Source organism: Drosophila navojoa, chromosome 5 (assembly GCF_054131105.1).
Source record: "Drosophila navojoa isolate 15081-1374.11 chromosome 5, UAZ_NAV_1.0, whole genome shotgun sequence".
NCBI classification, from domain to species: Eukaryota; Metazoa; Arthropoda; class Insecta; order Diptera; family Drosophilidae; genus Drosophila; species Drosophila navojoa.
The window spans coordinates 8,782,785-8,796,647 of NC_142893.1; the positions used below are offsets into that span (position 1 = coordinate 8,782,785).

The following is a 13,863-nucleotide window of genomic DNA, read 5'->3' on the forward strand; positions in this document are numbered from 1 at the left end:
GAAGCTAAGCTTCATTAAGCAGCGGCTATGGAGAGGCAGGCAAACGGAGCGCATGATCTCGCCCAGTTGCTGTTCACACTCTAACCGATTTAGATATCGCGCTCTGGTTGTACGAAAAAATTAAAAAAAAAAAAAAGAAATAACTTGATATATGTGTATGTGTACCATATATCAAATCAAATAGAAATCACGGCACACAAATAATAAAAGACGAGCGCCGTAGTTGTTGTTAGTAAAATTAAATCGCGTATACGAAGCGTGAAACCCAAAGCGATCAAATAAACGTAAACAATTATAGTTAAATACAAACGTCAAACTAACGGAAATTTGTGTAAGTGTATTTCTATATCTATATATGTATACAATAATATGTGTGTGCAAAATAAAAATGCAATAATATGTACAACTATAAAAAGCAAGTGCAAGAGAGAAAGCAACACAAACAACAAATGAAATCAAAGTCAAAGCTAGCGACTTAGTGAAAAACTGGAAAATTGTTGCAAATTAAGAAAAGCCATAAAAAAGATACAACACAAAAAATCTGTGCAAATGGGCAAAACAAATGCTGCGTGTGCACATTTGTGTGTGTGTGCGTGCTTGTGTATGTGTGCCTGTGTGCGTGCGTCAAGTAAACATGTTTGCACACAGATTCCAATGTATATCTTAGTTCAAATAATAATGTGCAAAAACAATGAAACTCCCACAAAAAAAAAACCAAATACAATAACAACAGCTCGCGCAGCATCAGCACAAACACAAAAACACAAATCTAAGCGCGAGTTGATGTGCGAGCGAGATAGACTGCGCGTGTGAGTGCCATACTCACACCAAGCTAAAGCCACGTACAAGCGCTTACCTTTCATTTAATAATATGCAAACAACAACAGTAGAGATTTGTTAAAGAATGCAAACTTAATTGTTGCTGGCTTAAACGCTGTCTGGCACATCAACTCGAGCGAGAGAGACTCCTCTCAATGTAAAGTGGTCGCCCACCTGCCGCACGACTTAACTAATTTATGCCGTACAGGTGGGCTGTGCAGTGGTGGGGCGGGAGTGGTGGGCACCTACAACGGCCGGAGATGGTAACCAAGTTCAAATACATGCTAAGATCTCGGCCAGTTTGGGTATTTGCGTCTCTTTCTGCTATCGGTTTTGTTTTTTTTGTTACCGCTGCTTCTTCCACATCGTTTCAACCTGTGCCAAGCGCGCAAAAACAAACAGCGACAGCAACAACAACAAATAGCCCAAAAAGCTAAAACAACAAGTACAACAAAAGTGGCCGCAGCAGCCACTAAGACGTCAGCAGCGCGCGTCTCCAAAGGAAAACAACAACAAAAAGCAATTGGAATATCATCAGCAAAAGACATCAAATTCAACCGGTTGGTTGGGTTTCAGCGCAGCAGCAGCGGCGGCAGCGGCAATAATTTGTAAAATGAAATAAAAACAAAAAGCAGATCGGCGAGAAAGAGAAAGAAGATGATGTGCATGAAAAGGGGGCAAAAGCCAAGCCTAAGACTCTAGATTTCTTCTAGCACCAAGCAAGAAGTTAGACCCATAGAAATATTTCAATAAATTTATTTAAATTATTGTTGAATAGATCATCATTTGGTTATTCAAATTAAAACATATATTTCATATTATTTATCAGCGGGTAAAAACCATACGACTTTTGTATACATCCGCTTCTGTTTCTATTCTTCTTGGGATTTCTTTAAAAACAAAATCATACTAAAAACTTGAAATAATTGCCAAGTGGCATAATACCGGATTTTGTGCAGAGTAACATTTATATATAAAAATATATTCAATTATGTATAATTTTATTATGCTAATTATATCAGAGTTTGATCAATGTTTCCCCTAGCTTCCAGTAATTGGCACTAAAGTCTGGCAACGCGAGCGCCTCAGTGGGCAAAACAACAGTTAATTGTTTTTGTGGTATCAAATGTTTTCGTTGTGATTTGTGGCTAATATCAAGAGCTTAATTTTGGCTATAAAAGCAAATCTCTTGAGTTGTTAAATGTTTAGCAGGTAATAAAAACGCTGTGAGCAATAGCAGCTCGAATACTAGCAGTATGGCAACGCTAAAATGTGCCTAGCTTAGTGGGTAGCTGTTAATTTAAAACGCATTTTTTAGCTATTTCTTATATATTTTTCCTATTGGTAAAATTTCACTTTTTGAAATAACAATATTAAGGGGGGAAAAGTATGGCAACGCCATAAATCTAAGAGTTCAATGAACTTTTCAATATTCTATACGTGTCAAATAATAGTTGACACAAATTTTGGCACAAGTTGCAAATGCTCATTAGAGGGACACCTGAATATTCCTGATGGGTCATTAAACTATACAAAAATCTGTCTATAAATGTCTCAAGGAACTTGAAAATAGGAATATTCCTGGAATGAATCCTAGCTTTCATTCCATTCGAACGAAAGAGTTTTTAAGTATATTTAATCCAGAAAGTTATCGATTACTATAAAGCCAGGCTTTAAGGCTGAAACAAATAAAAAATTTACAAACTTTCCAATATGTGTGGCATGCTTTCGTTGAACTTAACAAAACAGTGTTAATTGCTAGTCAGCGGCCCAGACTAATCGACATACATATATATATCTATATATATTACACATGAATCATAATAGATATAGTTATGATATTATATACAGACATATATATGTATGTTAATACCATGAATATTAAAAAGGCCCTGAAATCGCAGCCAGATGGATTGGTCTGTATTATATATGTATGTATATATAAATTTTTTTGGAGGCTAATTCAAACATATTTGCGTAATTCTTTAGAGTCGGCTCGCTAATTTGATTGATTTGTTTGGTCTTTGAGACACATGCCCATAAATCCCTATAGATAGATATATTAACTTTTTGACGCTTGAGTCTAGAGTCGACTATTTGCATACGTACAAATTGAAATCATGCGTTGCTGCTCAGTTCTGGCTGGTTGAGCATGGAGCTCTTATCTTACCCAGCTAATCCGCATGTAATTGAAATATTTTCCAAATCACATGCCACTCACAACAATTAGCATGCAAAGCTCTCTCGCTCTCTCTCTCTCGCTCTCTCATTTTGTGTATATATACATAGGTATTTTTTCGAATCAGATTTATGGCTAACCAATTTTGTGGCCAAATCGTGCAGCTCAATGCAAAAGTTTTATTGAAATGCTAAAGATTTGACACAAACCCAAAAAAACGTTTACAGTTTTTGCTGCTGTTTGTTAACTGTGGCTCAAGGATGAGCGCCCTGCAAGCAGCGACAATAATAACAAGAAAAAGAAGAAGAAGAAAATAAGAATTATAGCAAAAACAAACAATCTGCCTCTGAGCTTAACTTCCGGCTAAATCAATATAACAACAACAGCTAAAGCAACAGCAGCAGCGACAGGTTTTTATGGCACTTTTTCATCTGTTCGTTCGTATATAAACAAAAAGAGTTGATTAGCTAGCGTATAAATGTTATATGGTATTTCTTATACAGTTTAGATAAGTCTTCTATAAGTATAGCTAAAAGCTTAAATATGATTAATATTCAAATGACAAAGCTTAAGCTATTTGAAAAATTGGACAGAAATTAAATAAAATTATTGCAAAATAATTTAATATGGAAATAAAAATAAAATAAAAATATATATAAAAACAAGAAACACATCTATAAATTTAAATAAATTATAAACTTAATTTGTTTATACAATAATTTAAAAATAAAAATAAATAATAGAGCATTCAATAGTCAGCTAGTCTTTCTGTTCTTTCATAATTTAGTTATTTCAAGAACTCGCAGCTGCTTCTTCAATAAAAAATGTAAAAAAAAACTCTTGTCATTATTATACGTGTTATACTTTTTTTTTCAATTCGATTTGTTTTCTATTTCATTTCAGTATTCTTTTTTTTTTTACCAATTCCAAATCAAGTTTGGTTGCTGTTTGTAGTTGTTGTTGTTGTGTCAAAACTAAATCAAATCAACTCACTTGAGTTATTTTCGTATGAAAAGCATTTTGTTTGCTGTTCTGCTTGGGAACTTTGCAAATATCTATATACATACATATATAATATACATACACATTATATACATATGTATGTATAAATCCACATTCATATCCATAGCCATAGCTCAAGCTGAAGCTGAAGCTGTAGTCGAAGCGTTAATTTAATCAAAATCATTGCGACAATGCGACGTCAATGAATGCGACTACGACAACAACAACAACAACAACAACAGCAAATGTGATGATAGCTGAGACGTACTCTAGAGAATGTCTTTAATCCATATTCTCTGTTTAGTACTACTGCAGAAAGTTTATAGTTTATATTCAAATATGTAACTAGCATCTTAAAATAATATATATATTTTTATATATTATTGTGCATTATAAATATTAAATTTCATATAAAAATATACATTTTTATACAACATGAATATTTTTTATTTTATAAGCATTTTTAATTATTTTCAACTCGTTTCATAAATGATAATAATAATAATACATTTTTCTAAATAATTAATAATATTTTTTATAATAATAATAATATTTTAATAATATTTGCTTCTCATAAGAGTTACTTATGAATGAACTCAAAAGCAAAGTCTTAGAAAGTGAATGAAAACAATTAAGTCACGCTCTTTGGCCGATATGAGAAGTTCCGCATTTCATCTCAATGCACCACATTTATATATATATAACTGTGTATATATGTCTGCATACATACTCATATATACATATGAAATATAAATAAATCAGATATAATGCGCAGAACAATCAGAGTGGCCATAAAAAATGAAGAAACAGACACAGAAACAAGCGCACAGACAGACAGACAGACAAATTAAAAAAAAAAAAACTTTGTCGCTTAAAACGCAATTAAAAACAAAAGCAACAACAACAACTGAAAAAGATATATTCTAGTCTGCGTGCTACATAGATTTTGCATTCACAAAATTAAGTTTGATGCGAAATGATTTTACGAAATTTCGTTGCATACTTAGCTGCGCTAAAAATCTGAAATTTCTTTTTAAAAATATTTGGAAAACTTGCTGAAAATTGATTATCAAAAGACATACACAAGGATGCGTTCACATTGTGAATAAGAAGAAATAAATTGATGTTAGTTTATAAAATAATAATGAAACTGAATGAATTCTCATTCGTTCCGCATATAAAAAACGAGTTTTAGATAAGATAGGGAAGTTGGCATATTATTAAGGCGTGACGTAGCTACATTCTTAGACTTCATCAAAAACCAAATATCTGTCCATTAAGCCTATAAGAGCCATTCAGTTGAAATTTATGCGTAGCTAATCATAAAGTTCATTTCAATGAATTCCTAATGAACTAAAACTATTTCAAATGTATCTAGATCATTTAAGACATTTGTTCTAATGAATCGTTATATAGTATATGTATTATAAATAGTATATGCAGTATACAAAAACATAAGTAAAGTATTAAATATGTTTCTAGCTACCATAAGCCCTGACTCGAAAATTTAATTAAGATGCAACCGAAAAGATCCAAATTATTCAAAACATTTCCATAGAGTTTAGCTAACAAAAACAGGCATGCATTTTTCTTAGTGTGTGTGTGTATGTGTGTGACTATATGCATATATGTATGTATACAAATAGAAACTGGAATGTTTAAAAGAACGGTTCGGCACGAGCTCGATTCCTATAACTTAATGCCCATTAAAGCTTAATGTCAAATTCTGAGTAAAACACAAACCTAACACTCGGGTATATTTATACATACATACATACATATAAACAACAACAACAAAATACTCTTAGTAGACATCAGTTTATAGCTCGTGTGCTGGCAATGCAAATTGTTTATCTGTAATTTTTGCATTTTATTTATTTATTTTCTTTATTTTTCGTTTCGCCTGGTCCACAGTACAAATGAGATATCATGTCAAGTACATATAAATATATATATACAATATACATATATATATTATATATATTAACTGCGACGTCATGTCGATATCATGAAGCAAAAAAAAAAACAAAACATGTTTCTTAAATCTTAAAAAAAAAATCTATAATCGCGCTGTCTGCCAACGTCGCGTCGCATAAGAGAGAATACTTCAACACAATGATATTCAACGGGAATTGTTGTTTATTATAATAAATACAATGTTCCGGGAATTATGGAAAGTCAGAGTTAGTTTGTAATAAACACAATAAGACGCGACAAAAACTTGACCATATATGCATCTATTTTCTATTATTCGAATTGCAACTTTACTGAAAAATAAATTATAAACAATTGCAACACGAGTGCAATAAACAGAAATTGTGAATATTGTAAAAATTAACGATTAAAAAAGTTTCCATTAAACTTAACTTCTACTCTTGCAGCAGAAACAAGAATCGGAATGATGCGGTAGAGTCTGATAAGATCTGGAAAGGATGACGACTAACGCATAAACATTTATTGGACTAACTATTTTCGGATATGAACATGGAATTCGAATTTCCGGACTTTTGTAAGTATGAAACAAAAAAAGTAATTAAAATAAAATTAATTTACTATATATTTGAGCAACGTTACCCAGCTAAAAGTTGAGCTCCTAAAGTACAGTTGTTTTTGGAGTAAAATTAAAGGCAAATAGATTCGATATGCGTTGGTGATGATAAAAATCCAGAATTATAATGTCCCATGGCAGGGCCATAAAATAGCAGTGGCATAAATTGTCCTTCGACTGGTCTCCAAAATATGCGCCGTTTCGTCAATAACAAAATCTAAATGCGGCTACCAAAATAGATGGCAAATAAAAAATAAATTGAATGTAGCAGTCGGCAAATGCTTAACAGCATTCGACTTGGGCATAGCCATAGATATATAGAGACATACAGAGATATATACTATATGCTATACATAAATATGTATGTAGGTTTATATATTGCTAAATAATGTCGCCTGCTTGGCTTTGTTTGATCAATATTGCTGCGAGCAGGACGCGAATTCAAATCATTTAGCAGGCCAAATCAAATTTCAGTGCACTGAAATAACTCAACGTATTTGACGTTGAGGCGCGGCTAAAAAACAAAAATCAAATTAAATATTTTATAACAATAACAAAAACAATAATTATAGTAAAATAATAATTGTAAAACAGCTTTTGCTGCAATGTTTTGAATTGTGAATGCATATGTAAAAACATTTTAAAATCTACAATGAAAAAACACTTGCAAAAATATATAATTTGATTTAAATTTCCACATGGTTTTATTTTTCCCTTCTTTTTTCTATTGACCCTCTCTCACTCTTATACGCTCTCTCTTTCTTTTATTATTTTTAATTGGGTTTCATTTTCGCTTTCAATTACTTGACGAGCTTCTGTTTCTGTTCAAGTTGTTTATATGATTATAATTTTGTTTTCTTTTGCTTTATATATAATATTAAAAAAAAAAAAAGTAAAAAAAACACTATTAAACAGTTGGAAAAGCGCATTTTCACTGCTCAGCGAGTTGTGAAAAGTGCATCAACCGCTTGTGCATTAGATAATTGTTGTTTTATTTCAACTATTTTTGGTTCACTCTCTTTGTCGATTGGTCTATAATACTATAATAATTATTGTGGATGCTGTGTGGCAGCAGCAGCAGCAGCAGCAGCAACAGCAGCTGTTAACTTGGCTATTAGTGCAATTTGTTTGGGCCTGGCCAACGCGTCTCATTCAATACAAAAACAAACTCGAAATATACATATTTATTGTTATATCTAAATCAACTTGACTATGGATTATCCAAAAACATTAAATGGTAATTTGTATAATTTTATTTCACCTGGCATTTGCATTTACTTCTTGCTCTGCCTCACTTCTTTATCGATCAAACACGCTCCGCTTATCAATTCACTTCTCTTCCCCGCTCTTCTTTTTTTATTTTTTGTGTATGTTTTTTTTTTCGCTTGATTACAATTAGAATTCCATTTTTATCGCTCATTTTGTGGTACGCATTTGGTTGTCAACGCCTCCTAAAAAACAAATATATAATATTAAAAAAATTAAAATAAAAACAAAACATTATCAATAATCTGTGTTCAATGAGCTGCAGCAAGCGTGTGCACAAAATAAATATTTGAAAAATATTTTTATTTACTTGGCAATACATTTTTTGGGGATTGCTCATAGCTTAGCTAACAAGTTCTTGTTTTAACTATTTTATTTATTAATATCAGACGGAAATTTACAATTACTTTAATTATCTGAATAGAAAGCCAATTAATAGAAAATAAATGTGAAAATCTTATAGTTGCAGGCAATTAAGTCGTATGATAAGAACTCAATTCTCAGTTGTTTTCATTGTCTAGCTAATTGAGCTCTTCACAGTTTGCAGTCAATCTTATACACTCTTCTACACTCTCAGTTTACAATTATACACACCTACACATATATTCACAACGAGTATACTATAAAGACTGTCCATAATCTTAACTTGCATATACACTCTCATTCTCAGACTTATACTAATTTATATGCATACCTATACTTCGTCTTATACTCATTATCATCACACTATACTAATTATTACATTACGTTAATACTCATTATCATACTCGTATTCATATTGCTTTCTTCTCTTACTCATTTATATGATAATATGCTAGCTTATATCCCTACTTAGACTAAGTATCATACATACTTTTATTTTATTCCTTTACTAATATTTAATTCTTGCTTACTTTTACTTATTTTATCTATTGCTATTATTATTCATTATTCATTATATTTGACATATATATTATATTATACCCATAGTTATGTGCATAATTATCATATTCATTCACTTTAATACTTTTACTCATACTCCTATATATACTCATGCTTATGGACTTGCTCCTAGTCACGCACATGTCTTAGTTCTGCCTCCTTGGTTACTTATGTATATTTATTATATGTATACTCAAACTTATTCTCTCATTTCAATTATACTCATACTCAGATACATGCTTATTCTCCATTTACTCAATTTCTTAATCATATTCATACAAATATTTGTACTTGTACTTGTAGATATACTAATTACACTCGCACTTATACTCATAGTTATACTTGTGAGCACAAATCATTTGCCAATAATCAGGCGAAATACAACAAATAGTCAATATCTTTCTTACCCTCATACCAATCTATTTATACTACTACTAGTATTCATTAGCATAAGCATGCTAATATATTTACACTCATCCATAACTCATATGACTCATAGCCGTGCGTATATTCTAGCATACATATATACTTAGACTCATTATCATACTTTCATGAATCTCTCGACATGAAACTTCTCATACTCCTATGCTCTCTTCTACTTATACTCCCACTTATACTCTTGAGTATGGATTTAGATATACTCCATTTGAACTAACACATATACACGCTCCTATGCCTAGCTCTACATACACTCTACTTCTACTTATACTATGCTCCCCTCTTATACTGCTATATATCCTCCCACTTATACTCTTAGCAACATGTTGTACAACGTATAATCTTATACTTATGCTCAGCACACTCTCAACTCTTCTATACAATTTTCGTCTCATTCCCGCTCTGTTTTCTCTTGCAGCTCGCCCCGATTTCATGGATGGCATCGACAATGAGGCACTCGATTTGTTTATGCAAGCCGCTGGCGTCGGATCGCTCGATGATGCAGCACAGCATGGCAACAATGAGACGCTCAGCTTGGAGCAGACAGCCGGCGTTGGTGGCATCTCCAAATTGGAGTCGCCGCATACGCCGCCAATGAACGTGCTGGATGCACAGCTGGGAGCGACAGGGCGGGTGAGTGCGATGGCCATGCCGCTGGCACATCTGCCCGAGAGTCCGCCCGATTCGGGCTCGGAGCCCGCCTACAGTCCGCTGGGAGATGTGCATGCGCTCAATGGGCGAGAGCTCATCTATTCAGGGCTAACAAATACGCAGCACCAGCAGCAGCAACAACAGCAGCCACAGCAGCAACATCAACAGCAGCAGCAGCAGCAGCAGCAGCAACAACTGTTGCACACAGATCTTCAGTTCGCAACGCCACAGCAAGGACATCATTTTGTGGCGCCTGCGCAGGATGTGCGAGTTAAGCATGAGACTGGCCTGATCATGAATGCCAACAACCTGCTCTGTCAGCAGCAGCAGCAGCAACAACAACAACAGCAGCAGCAGCAGCTGGGCGAGCAACAGTTGCTGTCAATGCAACAGCAACAACATCACGATTTGCCGCCTGAGCAGCTGCTCTATCAGCATTACGATAATGGACACGGTATATATGGAGCGGGCAGCTATCAAAATCTATCGTCCATGTCCACCTGCATGTTGACCTCGCCGCTGGGGCTGGGCGATCGTGTTCAGGTGATTGGCACCAGTCAATTGTCACTGAACCGCAGCTCCACACCTTCGACCCCTGTCCATTCGCTGTCCCGCAAGCGCAAGATGTCCACTCAATTGGATTGCCCGGACTTTGCGCCCAGTGTGCCCAAGCATGAGTCGGGTCTTTTAATCAGTCCGTTGCGCAACTCTCATCATTCCATTACAGCTGCTGCACCGAGCAGCAGTAGCAGCAGCAGCAGCAGCCATCACAGCGAACACGATCCGAGCAAGACACCCGCGCACTCACATTGCTCCGCCTCCGTTTCCCCGGCCCTGTCCGGCATCAATTCCCAGGCAGAGAACAGCCTGGATGGGCAGGCCAGCAATGCAGCTGGGGGCAGTGGATCAGGCAGCGAGGCTGGTGATCCAGCGTTGACGCAATGCATCCGCTTTAGCCCCTTTCAGCCAGAGAACTGGCACAAATTGTGCGATCAGAGCCTGCAGGAGCTGTCCGTCATTTATTATCGAGTGGATGCGGACAAAGGCTTTAATTTCAGCGTCTCGGATGACGCGTATGTGTGCCAGAAGAAGAATCACTTTCAGGTCACGTGCCATGCGCGCCTTCAAGGAGATGCCAAATTTGTGAAGACACCGTCCGGCTTAGAGAAAATCAAATCCTTTCACTTGCATTTCTACGGTGTCAAATTCGAGGCGCCCAACCAAACGATACGCGTGGAACAGAGCCAATCGGATCGCTCCAAGAAGCCATTCTATCCTGTACCGTAAGTCTGCTGATTAAACAAGATTGTTTTAAGACATAGCACATAAATATTTCACACTTGTCTTTATCAGTATCGATCTCCAGAGCCATATTGTCAGCAAGATAACCGTGGGTCGTCTTCACTTCTCGGAGACGACCAACAATAACATGCGCAAGAAGGGACGTCCCAATCCGGAGCAGCGTTTCTTTCAGCTGGTCGTTGGCCTGCATGTGCACACCACGTCAGGACACTTTCCTGTTGTTAGCCATGGCAGCGAGCGTATTATTGTGCGTGCCTCGAATCCGGGCCAATTCGAGTCAGATGTGGACCTGTGCTGGCAGCGTGGCATTACACAAGAGTCCATCTTTCATGCGGGTCGCGTGGGCATCAATACGGATCGGCCGGATGAGAGCCTGGTGGTGCATGGCAATCTCAAGGTATCCGGCCATATTGTCCAGCCCAGCGATAGTCGCGCTAAACAGGAAATCGCCGAATTGGATACTTCGGTGCAGTTGCGCAACATGCAAAAGATTCGTATTGTCCGCTATCGCTATGAACCGGAGTTTGCGGTGCACTCGGGCTTGAGGCGCGAAAGTGACACTAGGGAAATTGTCGATACGGGTGTCATAGCACAGGAGGTGCGTGAGGTGATACCGGATGCAGTCCAAGAAGCTGGCAGCGTTGTACTCCCCAATGGAAATGTTATTGAGAACTTTTTGCTGGTCAATAAGGTAAGAAATTCAAACTAACTTCAAATTCTGGTAGTCAGTTAGCGTATATGGTCACACTGTAAAAATTAACCAAACAGGAATAGTTGACAATAATTCAACTATAAGAAAGTAACAATTTGAATTGGGGATATCATGTACATGTTATATAAAATATATATAGGGCATCATAATTTGATTAAGGCATATGCAAAATGTTCTTATTTTTCCCAACTATTTTAAATGTGTCCTTTAAGCGGTGCTTGTTTATGGTCACACTTATGGCAACTTAAATCAAATTTAATATGTACACACCAAAATCAGTGATACTTCATGGTCACACTATTCTGATTTGAATGTTGACACACTTTGGAAACCACTATTTGATAAAAAGACTCTGTTTTATTTACAATACAAAAGAAATGTTGAATATGATTTGTATTTGTCCAAAACAAAACTCAAACACAAGCCAAACAATACAGATACTGAAAAACATATACTTTAATTGCTCTAGGATCGTATACTTATGGAGAACATTGGGGCCGTTAAGGAGCTATGCAAGGTGACCGGATCGCTGGAGACGCGCATAGAGAACCTGGAGCGAGCGAACAACACTCACAATAACCATCAATTGCGTGCCAAGGATTTGTTAGAGCCACGTTGCATTTTACCACCTCGCGTTCACAAATCAAATAATCGCAGCAATGAGGGCTATGAAATCTGCTCCAGCCGCTTGATGCAGATCATCATCTTTCTGCTGATTATTGTGATGGCAGCCTGGTGAGCCAAGCATGATATATAAGTCATATTTATATAAAGTCTAATATGTACGAGTTCCCATCCAGTTTGGCTGCTGTTTCCACACTGTATTTTGTGGAGCACAATAAGCAGCAGCAGCAGCACTTGGAAGGATTTCCGGTGTTCGGCGACGGTCACCTCTATCGACCCGACGGAACGACTCGTTTTACTGACGAGGATCGATACAATTTCCAGCAGAGCTTGCAAACACTGTTCAAGAACAAAACGCACGGTGCGTGGCCCAGTTTTCTGTATGCGGCGAGTACAACACGTCCCACTGGCAGAGGCAGCCAAGCTATACGATTGAGCGAAGGCGACATCGAGGAGGAGGAGGAGTTGACGGCTGTTATGAACAATCCGCAAGTTAACTTGCCGTTGCCTAAACTGCATGCACCACAGCCACGCATCACAACCACTGCACCACGTAACAAAACTATCGTCAGCAAAAACAAATCAAAATGGCCCGTCTCACAGGATGCACTGCGTCCAGCTGCTGCCCAGAAGCTGCTGCAAAGCGTGCGCGTTGCAGCCGTTAGTCGAGCCCTAGCCAGCAGTACCAATGAAACGGACAGCTCTTCCGAGAAGCCACAGGGCATAACACTCTCCCAGGACTTTGAGAATAATTCCATAGATGTGGATGCACAGCAGCAGCAGCGGCAACAGCAACGATTACTGCAGCAGCAGCAGCAGCAACAGCAACAACAACAACAGCAGCAGCAGCAGCAACTCAAGCCTTCCTCCAAGCTGGACGAGCGCATTGTCGTTGTAAACACTGTCGCCAGTACAGCTGTCGATAATCTCTCCCCCTCCGATGCTGGGCAGGCTATCCGTAAGCTAAATGCAGGCGATGCTGCCATTTATAATGTATACAAAACAGTGTCGCCACCCACGGCCAACCTGGCCCTGACCACCAACAAGGTGAGCACGGAACAGACTCATGTCCAGAGCACGCTCTCCCTTGCCTTGGATGTGCCGCCGCCCGCAGCTGTGCGCAACAGCAGTGGCAACAAAGAGAATGCCGATGCACTCGACCTGCAGAATCTGAGCAACACAAATGAATCGGAAGCTGTTGATAATCCGATAACAGCGCTCTTTGGCTTCGAGTACACGGATGCGGGTCTGCGTGATTCCGCTGTGGGGCGCCGCTCGGCCAATCAGCGTAGCCTCGAGTGGATCAGGCACAAGAGTCTGAAGACGCCGCTTTTTGGCCAGCCCAAGGAGTGCAATGGTGAGGAGGCAAATGCCGCCACATGCCAGGTGCGTTACAGCAGC

General features: G+C 37.5%; 1 protein-coding gene and 1 long non-coding RNA gene across 3 annotated transcripts in view; one reads left to right on the plus strand and one right to left on the minus strand.

Annotated features, from left to right (window-relative positions):
• The window catches only part of LOC108653917 (uncharacterized), a 15,077-nt gene continuing 1,214 nt past the window's right edge, over positions 1–13,863 (plus strand). Inside the window, exons 1-6 of one of the 2 annotated variants that reach the window (XM_018104848.3) lie at positions 1–331; positions 6,382–6,509; positions 9,592–11,107; positions 11,178–11,817; positions 12,308–12,573; positions 12,639–13,848. In XM_018104848.3, the coding sequence (XP_017960337.1) occupies positions 6,479–6,509; positions 9,592–11,107; positions 11,178–11,817; positions 12,308–12,573; positions 12,639–13,848 (3,663 nt within the window). In that variant the 5' untranslated portion in view covers positions 1–331; positions 6,382–6,478. Of the gene's footprint in view, positions 332–6,381; positions 6,510–7,745; positions 7,786–9,591; positions 11,108–11,177; positions 11,818–12,307; positions 12,574–12,638; positions 13,849–13,863 lie in introns of those variants that run through there. The other variant, XM_089261802.1, reaches the window with a different exon arrangement.
• LOC108653935 (uncharacterized) overlaps positions 7,897–13,863 on the minus strand; it is a 25,314-nt gene continuing 19,347 nt past the window's right edge. Inside the window, exon 2 of the long non-coding RNA XR_001925702.3 lies at positions 7,897–7,999. This is a non-coding gene — a long non-coding RNA (uncharacterized LOC108653935). The remainder of the gene's footprint in view (positions 8,000–13,863) is intronic.